The 9320-nt window shown below is 46.1% G+C and overlaps 1 protein-coding gene across 1 annotated transcript; it reads right to left on the reverse strand.

The window, feature by feature from the left end:
- Nucleotides 1–569: 569 nt before the first annotated feature.
- On the reverse strand, nucleotides 570–1370 carry LOC138370868 (spore coat protein SP65-like). Its single transcript, XM_069335480.1, has one exon. The coding sequence runs from the start codon at nucleotides 1368–1370 to the stop codon at nucleotides 570–572; it is 801 nt and encodes a 266-aa protein (XP_069191581.1).
- Between the last annotated feature and the right edge of the window lie 7950 nt (nucleotides 1371–9320).

Genomic DNA, 9320 nt, shown 5'->3' on the forward strand with positions numbered 1-9320 from the left:
GGTAGGCAGACAGGCAGGCAGGCAGGCAGGCAGGTAGGCAGACAGGCAGGCAGGCAGGCAGGTAGGCAGGCAGGCAGGCAGACAGGCAGGCAGGCAGGCAGACAGGCAGGCAGGTAGGCAGGCAGGCAGGCAGGCAGGTAGGCAGGCAGGCAGGCAGGCAGGCAGGCAGGCAGGCAGGCAGGCAGGCAGGCAGGCAGGTAGACGGGCAGACGGGCAGACGGGCAGGCAGGCAGACAGACAGACAGGTAGTTAGTATGAAGTAAGCTAAGGTGTCGCCGTGAACGACGGAGCTTGTCTGACATTTCTCCACTATTTAGGGTGCCTCTTACCGTCGAGGGCCGTGGAGAGACAAGGGCCCACTCGCTCGGCTAAGTCAACATTAACACTCGCTTTGTTTTGGTGGCTGTCACAATGTTTTATCCTGTGGTTCTGCCAGTGTTCAGCCAACGTTACTGTTCCTTGGTGTTCTATCGTGGTTACTGCTCCTTGGTGTTCTCCCCATCATGGTTACTGCTCCTTGGTGTTCTCCCCATCATGGTTACTGCTCCTTGGTGTTCTCCCCATCATGGTTACTGCTCCTTGGTGTTCTCCCCATCATGGTTACTGCTCCTTGGTGTTCTCCCCATCATGGTTACTGCTCCTTGGTGTTCTGTCGTGGTTACTGCTCCTTGGTGTTCTGTCGTGGTTACTGCTCCTTGGTGTTCTGTCGTGGTTACTGCTCCTTGGTGTTCTCCCATCATGGTTACTGCTCCTTGGTGTTCTGTCGTGGTTACTGCTCCTTGGTGTTCTTTCGTGGTTACTGCTCCTTGGTGTTCTGTCGTGGTTACTGCTCCTTGGTGTTCTGTCGTGGTTACTGCTCCTTGGTGTTCTCCCATCATGGTTACTGCTCCTTGGTGTTCTGTCGTGGTTACTGCTCCTTGGTGTTCTTTCGTGGTTACTGCTCCTTGGTGTTCTGTCGTGGTTACTGCTCCTTGGTGTTCTGTCGTGGTTACTGCTTCTTGGTGTTCTGTCGTGGTTACTGTTCCTTGGTGTTCTGTCGTGGTTACTGTTCCTTGGTGTTCTGTCGTGGTTACTGCTTCTTGGTGTTCTGTCGTGGTTACTGCTCCTTGGTGTTCTGTCGTGGTTACTGCTCCTTGGTGTTCTGTCGTGGTTACTGCTCCTTGGTGTTCTGTCGTGGTTACTGTTCCTTGGTGTTCTGTCGTGGTTACTGCTCCTTGGTGTTCTGTCGTGGTTACTGCTCCTTGGTGTTCTGTCGTGGTTACTGCTCCTTGGTGTTCTCCATCATGGTTACTGCTCCTTGGTGTTCTGTCGTGGTTACTGCTCCTTGGTGTTCTCCCCATCATGGTTACTGCTCCTTGGTGTTCTGTCATGGTTACTGCTCCTTGGTGTTCTCCCATCAGTGGTTACTGCTCCTTGGTGTTCTCCCATCATGGTTACTGCTCCTTGGTCAGTAATCTATCGTGGGTGGCCTTAGTAACCATCCAGATGGTGATAGGCCTTAAGCCCAACACCCAACTACACGCTGCTTATAATAGTGATTGAGAGAAGGGCAGTTAAGGACAAATATGGCCATGAATGCTTTACATATATGGTATAACCATGCATTAAGCCTAAGCAGGAGCGTCCGCACGCAGCGAGAGAGAGAGAGAGAGAGAGAGAGAGAGAGAGAGAGAGAGAGAGAGGGGGGGGGGGAGGTTCAACGTGTCAGCCATTGTTGTTGTTTTTTGTGTTTTGGTTAGGTCAGATGAGGTCCGTTTAGGTCAGGTCGGGTTTTTGTTAGCACGGTTGGTTATCGTGATTTAAGGTGCAGGGACCAGATTCACGAAGCAGTTACGCAAGCACTTACGAACGTGTACATCTTTCCTCAGTCTTTGACGGCTTTGGCTACATTAATTAATCAGTTTACAAGCATGAAAACTTCCCAATAAACTGTTGTTTTTGTTATAAACAGCCTCTTGGTGCTTTGGAGCTCATTAACTATTTAATAATTGTAAACAAAGCCGCCAAAGATTGAGAAAAGATGTACAGGTTCGTAAGTGCTTGCGTAACTGCTTCGTGAATCTGGCTCCAGGGTTGTAAGTTGCAATATTGAAAGGACTCTCTTTTTTTTTAATTCAAGAGTCGGGCTGCATCAATGTTCTGTATTCATGTTCAATCGGGCTCTAATTCATGTGTTGTATTGTGAACAAGAGCGTCGAATATCACCACCACCACCCGGTAGGCTTGGTCAGAAACCGGGCCACGAGATAATGATCCTAGGGACCATCTGGAAATAACCTCAATCCAAGGTACATTTCAAGGACTTAGCCTGTCTCTCTCTCTCTCTCTCTCTCTCTCTCTCTCTCTCTCTCTCTCTCTCTCTCTCTCTCTCTCTCTCTCTCTCTCTCTCTCTCTCTCTCTCTCTCTCTCTCTCTCTCTCTCTCTCTCTCTCTCTCTCTCTCTCTCTCTCTCTCTCTCTCTCTCTCACTCTCTCTCTCTCTCTCTCTCTCTCTCTCTCTCTCTCTCTCTCTCTCTCTCTCTCTCTCTCTCTCTCTCTCTCTCTCTCGTTACGTTAATAATAAAGAGATAATATTTTCTTGGCAAAATGCTGACACATAATTATTAAACCAAATTCCTAGTAATTCTTTATATTAATTAGCAAATTCAAAGACCAAGTTTAACAGGTATTGTGCGATACAGCAAATTCTTATAGCTTTTACGACACATTAATTTTACTAATTTGATTCTCGAGTTATTGATGTGTTTTCTCTTGGTATAATTAAATAAAAGGGATCGCGCTTCGCTCATTCAATATGCGTTGAAGGGGTAATTTAATGTCCCTCGTTACAACGGGTCAGTTCAGTAATTACGAGTCTTAGTAATTACCTGCGGCCGGTTAACGAATGTGTAGCCCAAGAGTCCGCTAATTAAATATTGGTCGTCGTCTCAAGTTCTGTGTTAAAATCTTTTTTTTTCTAATTAAGTTGCTTGATTAAACACCGGGCAAAAGTTCAAGAATACTGATATTGAAGTTCGACCAGAAGTTGAACTTCGCTAATTAAGTAATGGGTATTTTTTTTTTATCGCAACTGCTTAACGCTAAGATTCTTTCCCGTCTCCTTTCCTTTCCCATCTTTTCTTATCTACTTTACTCATTATCTTCTTCCATCTCCTCTTTTTCCCTTTTTAGTTCTGTCTTTTCCGTGCTTCTCTACCCTTTCCCTCATTCCTCTCTCTCTCTCTCTCTCTCTCTCTCTCTCTCTCTCTCTCTCTCTCTCTCTCTCTCTCTCTCTCTCTCTCTCGCAATATGAAAGCTCTTCCTCCCACACTTTATATCACGTACATCCTATCTTTGCCTGTCCTCACTTTCTGGCTCACAGCAACAAAATATATATATATGATCTTTCGGTACATTATTCTCTGCTCCTTGCCTTTTATGCTTTTACATTCTCTTGCTCCCTTGCTCTTTATTTCTCTCCCCTAACAACAGCTGCAGGTGGCAGCAACAGTGTCAGTAGCACCAACACTGTACAACAGTTGCGCCAACAGTAACAAGAGCGGCAGGAGTAGCACCACTAATGGTCAGCAGCAGCAAGTAGCAGCAGCAGAAGTACTAATGGTCAGCAACAGCAGCAGCAGAAGTACTAATTTTCAGCAACAGCAGCAGCAGAAGTACTAATGGTCAGCAGCTGCAGCAGCAGCAGCAAACAGCAGCAGAAGCACTAATAGTCAGCAGCATAAGCACTAATGGCCAGCAGCTGCAGCATCAAGCAGCAGAAGGAGCACTAATGATCAGCAGCAGCAGAAGCACTAATGGCCAGCTGCTGCAGCAGCAGAAGAAGCACTAATGGCCAGCAGCTACAGCAGCAGAAGCACTAATGGTCAGGAGCCAGCAAGGAACCCGGCGACAGTGTGCCCCTATTACAGTGTGCCAGTTTTGCCTACCTCCCTATTTATTCCCAGTGTTATATTTCCTCTAGCCTAGTATCCTCACCTCAATTTCAGTGCCACTCTGTAAACAAAACAGTTAAACTTTCTCTCTTCCTTTCTAACGTCGAATACCAGTAATTAGAGAGAGCGAAAAGACACGTGCGCGCGCGCAGGATTAATGTTGATAACATTGCCGGGCCCCGGGAGCACAACAGAGCCGTCACATCCATTTACAGAGAAAGGTTCAACAGCCGGCGAGTGAAACGCGGGACTTTTACCTCTGTGGTCCCGCGGCATACGGGTCGGTTTTTTTGACTCGCAGACTGGATTTGTTGACATCTGCGGCCGCTCTCACTAGATGACTCTTGACCCCGTGAGTCAGAATTAGGGGGGGGGGATGGAACTGTCAGGGGGAAGCGCTAAGCCAATATAGGGGGGGGGGTTATATTGCGATTCATGTGTGTCTATGAGGATATCTTAGCTGTGGGTTCCCGCCCCCCCCCCTTTTATGTTTTGTACACTAAATATCTCTTCTATATATATTTGATGTTACAACATTCATCTAATACATAAATGGTTTTAGCTTAAGTAGCGTATTAAGCTAAATCTGAAGTTTGGTATTTTGCTAGGCTATGTGCCCACGACCCGCGCTGAGGCACCTTACTGATTGATGTGTAGCAGACAGGCGGAGTGTGGAATAGTTCTGCTCACAGTTGCACAGCATCCTCACACGAAGCATGCAACATTGGGTAAGAAAGCTGTAAAGACATATGCACTCCTGGGGCCAGATTCACGAAGTAGTTACGCAAGTATTTACGAACGTGTACACCTTTCTTCAATTTTTGACGGCTTTGGTTACATTTATTAAACAGTTTACAAGTATGAAAATTTCCCAATTAACTGTTGTTATTGTTATAAACAGCCTTCTGGTGCTTCGGAGCTCATTAACTGTTACATAATTGTAAACAAAGCCGCCAAAGATTGAGAAAAGATGAACAGGTTCGTAAGTCCTTGCGTAACTGCTTCGTGAATCTAGTCCCAGGTTGTTCCCCTCAAACTCTGCCTTGATCTTTGCCTCGAAGAGCTGAGGAAAGGCGTCTGGGAGGCAGACAAAGGCTGCCGACTTATGAAACAGTGTCACAACTCTAGATAAGGAGTCGCCAGTCTTCAAGACGTTTACGGGCTATTCATGCCCGTGCCACCTTTTTGATAGCGTAATCTTTATCTTCAAGACCTGTTCATTATAAGCTGTTCCAGGCAGACGTCAAAGCAAAATTTGAGGGGGAATAATTACTATTTTCTAGATTTTGAAGGGACAAACAGTCAGAAAGAACACTTTACTTCTCAGGGACAATACTTCTCAGGGACAAAACAGATTACATTGTGTAATAGCTTCAGATCCAGCGAGAGATGTGCTGAATTTGATGCAAGTTTGGTCTTCGTCAGACCGAAGTCTGTATACAAATAATCCAGCAGGATAAAACAATACGGGATCACCATAGCCCGTGCTACTTGGATCTTTTTGTTCCAAGTAGCAAATCTTTAACAACAACAACAACAGCAGGATAAATCCACATTGTGGTTAGGTTATCTTGAGATGATTTCGGGCTTTAGTGTCCCCGCGGCCCGGTCCTCGACCAGGCCTCCACCCCCAGGAAGCAGCCCGTGACAGCTGACTAACATCCAGGTACCTATTTTACTGCTAGGTAACAGGGGCATAGGATGAAAGAAACTTTGCCCATTGTTTCTCGCCGGCGCCTGGGATCGAACCCAGGACCACAGGATCACAAGTAAAGCGTGCTTTCCGCTTGGCCGACCGGCTCCTGGTGGTGAAGAGGATGTGGAAATATTTCGTCAAGGATGCTCTATTTGATGCTCTATATGCTCTATATATGCTCAATATATGCTCTATATATGCTCTATATATGCTCTATATATGCTCTATATATGCTCAATATATGCTCTATATATGCTCTATATATGCTCTATATATGCTCAATATATGCTCTATATATGCTCTATATATGTTCTATATATGCTCAAGGATGCTCTATAAACTTATCTTTCCTTGAAAGTTAAATACAGAGCATTTGACTTAATGCAAACAGTAAACAAGTGACGATTATATTAACTTTGTACTCGAGCACATTAACTCTGGCAAAGTTCACGGAGCTAAACTTATAAGAGCTTGACATCCAAACCTTATTCCAAGTTGCCTGGCGGGGAATGTAGAAGTTGCAGACAGGATAATTGGTCCCATTTGCAGCGTAAACTTAACTGGCCGACTTATACAAGTTCAACAGATAGGTAGTCAGATAAGCAGCCCTCGTGACTAGAACAATATTTAATGCAGGGGTGAATTATTTAACGCAGGGGTGAATTATTTAACGCAGGGGGTGTGAACTATTTAACGCAGGGGTGAACTATTTAACGCAGGGGGTGAACTATTTAACGCAGGGGTGAATTATTTAACGCAGGGGGTGTGAACTATTTAACGCAGGGGTGAACTATTTAACGCAGGGGGTGAACTATTTAACGCAGGGGGGTGAACTATTTAACGCAGGGGGTGAACTATTTAACGCAGGGGGTGAACTATTTAACGCAGGGGTGAACTATTTAACGCAGGGGATGAACTATTTAACGCAGGGGTGAATTATTTAACGCAGGGGGTGTGAACTATTTAACGCAGGGGTGAACTATTTAACGCAGGGGGTGAACTATTTAACGCAGGGGGTGAACTATTTAACACAGGGGTGAACTATTTAACGCAGGGGTGAACTATATTACGCAGGGGTGAACTATTTAACGCAGGGGTGAACTATTTAACGCAGGGGGTGAACTATTTAACGCAGGGGGTGAACTATTTAACGCAGGGGGTGAACTATTTAACGCAGGGGTGAACTATTTAACGCAGGGGGTGAACTATTTAACGCAGGGGGGGAACTATTTAACGCAGGGGAGGAACTATTTAACGCAGGGGTGAACTATTTAACGCAGGGGTGAACTATTTAACGCAGGGGTGAACTATTTAACGCAGGGGGTGAACTATTTAACGCAGGGGGTGAGCTATTTAACGCAGGGGGTGAACTATTTAACGCAGGGGGTGAACTATTTAACGCACGGGTGAACTATTTAAGGTAGGGGGTGAACTATTTAACGCAGAGGGTGAACTATTTAACGCAGGGGGGAACTATTTAACGCAGAGGGTGAACTATTTAACGCAGAGAGTGAACTATTTAACGTAGGGGGGGAACTATTTAACGCAGGGGGGGAACTATTTAACGCAGAGGGTGAACTATTTAACGCAGAGGGTGAACTATTTAACGCAGGGGGGGAACTATTTAACGCAGGGGGGGAACTATTTAACGCAGGGGGGGAACTATTTAACGCAGAGGGTGAACTATTTAACGCAGGGGGTGAACTATTTAACGCAGGGGGGGAACTATTTAACGCAGAGGGTGAACTATTTAACGCAGGGGGTGAACTATTTAACGCAGGGGGTGAACTATTTAACACAGGGGTGAACTATTTAACGCAGGGGTGAACTATTTAATGCAGGGGTGAACTATTTAACGCAGGGGGTGAACTATTTAACGCAGGGGTGAACTATTTAACGCAGGGGTGAACTATTTAACGCAGGGGGTGAACTATTTAACGCAGGGGTGAACTATTTAACGCAGGGGGTGAACTATTTAACGCAGGGGTGAAATATTTATCGCAGGTGTGAACTATTTAACGCAGGGGGTGAACTATTTAACGCAGGGGTGAACTATTTAACGCAGGGGTGAACTATTTAACGCAGGGGGTGAACTATTTAACGCAGGGGTGAACTATTTAACGCAGGGGTGAACTATTTAACGCAGGGGTGAACTATTTAACGCAGGGGGTGAACTATTTAACGCAGGGGTGAACTATTTAACGCAGGGGTGAACTATTTAACGCAGGGGTGAACTATTTAACACAGGGTGAACTATTTAACACAGGGGGTGAACTTTTTAACGCAGGGGGTGAACTATTTAACGCAGAGGTGAACTATTTAACGCAGGGGGGGAACTATTTAACGCAGAGGGTGAACTATTTAACGCAGGGGGTGAACTATTTAACGCAGGGGGGGAACTATTTAACGCAGAGGGTGAACTATTTAACGCAGGGGGTGAACTATTTAACGCAGGGGGTGAACTATTTAACACAGGGGTGAACTATTTAACGCAGGGGTGAACTATTTAATGCAGGGGTGAACTATTTAACGCAGGGGGTGAACTATTTAACGCAGGGGTGAACTATTTAACGCAGGGGTGAACTATTTAACGCAGGGGGTGAACTATTTAACGCAGGGGTGAACTATTTAATGCAGGGGGTGAACTATTTAACGCAGGGGTGAAATATTTATCGCAGGTGTGAACTATTTAACGCAGGGGGTGAACTATTTAACGCAGGGGTGAACTATTTAACGCAGGGGTGAACTATTTAACGCAGGGGGTGAACTATTTAACGCAGGGGTGAACTATTTAACGCAGGGGTGAACTATTTAACGCAGGGGTGAACTATTTAACGCAGGGGGTGAACTATTTAACGCAGGGGTGAACTATTTAACGCAGGGGTGAACTATTTAACGCAGGGGTGAACTATTTAACACAGGGTGAACTATTTAACACAGGGGGTGAACTTTTTAACGCAGGGGGTGAACTATTTAACGCAGAGGTGAACTATTTAACGCAGGGGTGAACTATTTAACGCAGGGGGTGAACTATTTAACGCAGGGGGTGAACTATTTAACGCAGAGGGGGAACGACGCTCGTCCTCAGGATGGTGGTACAGGGAAGAGCCCGGGTCCCCGTTATTACTCGGTGAGGGGGGGGGGGAGGAGGCTGTATTATCCCCTGGCAACGCAGTCCTCGTTGCCCTAATGATGTAATTGGTGGGTGACGCTGCACAGGTGGTCGTTAGCGCTGGTCCAGATGAAGGTAACCGCGTCGTTAACACATGAGAGAACAAATCATAGTGATCTGTCTTGCCTCGGCAGCAGATAAATGATGATCTTTAAGCACATGTTGGTTAATGAGACGACGGGGGTGCCAGTCTTGTCCTGCATAATGTGCGAGTTGCATTTCACTTGAGAACTCCATTAGAGTGCAACATAAGATACAAGTCACTCGCCCCACAAATATAAAGGGATGTGAAGAAGGTTCCTGTCCGTCCTGGACCATCTTTGAAGTCGATTTTATAGTGGTTCCTTCTAGGCGTTGTTGTTGTTGTTATTGATTCAGCTGCTCGGAACAAGTTGCAAGTAGCACGGGCTATGGTGAGCCCGTAACTTACCTGGCACAGGAGCCGTGCTGTGTGGGGCCATCTGGACCTCGTCGCTTCCTTTTTATATTTCCAGGCGTGTGCTCAGCCACTTGGGCTGGACG

Source organism: Procambarus clarkii, chromosome 4 (genome assembly GCF_040958095.1).
Source record: "Procambarus clarkii isolate CNS0578487 chromosome 4, FALCON_Pclarkii_2.0, whole genome shotgun sequence".
NCBI lineage: Eukaryota > Metazoa > Arthropoda > Malacostraca > Decapoda > Cambaridae > Procambarus > Procambarus clarkii.

Bases quoted from the DNA above. Each gene is read 5' to 3' on its own strand.
- LOC138370868 (XM_069335480.1), bottom strand. From the start codon at position 1,370: ATGACAGAACACCAAGGAGCAGTAACCATGATGGGGAGAACACCAAGG.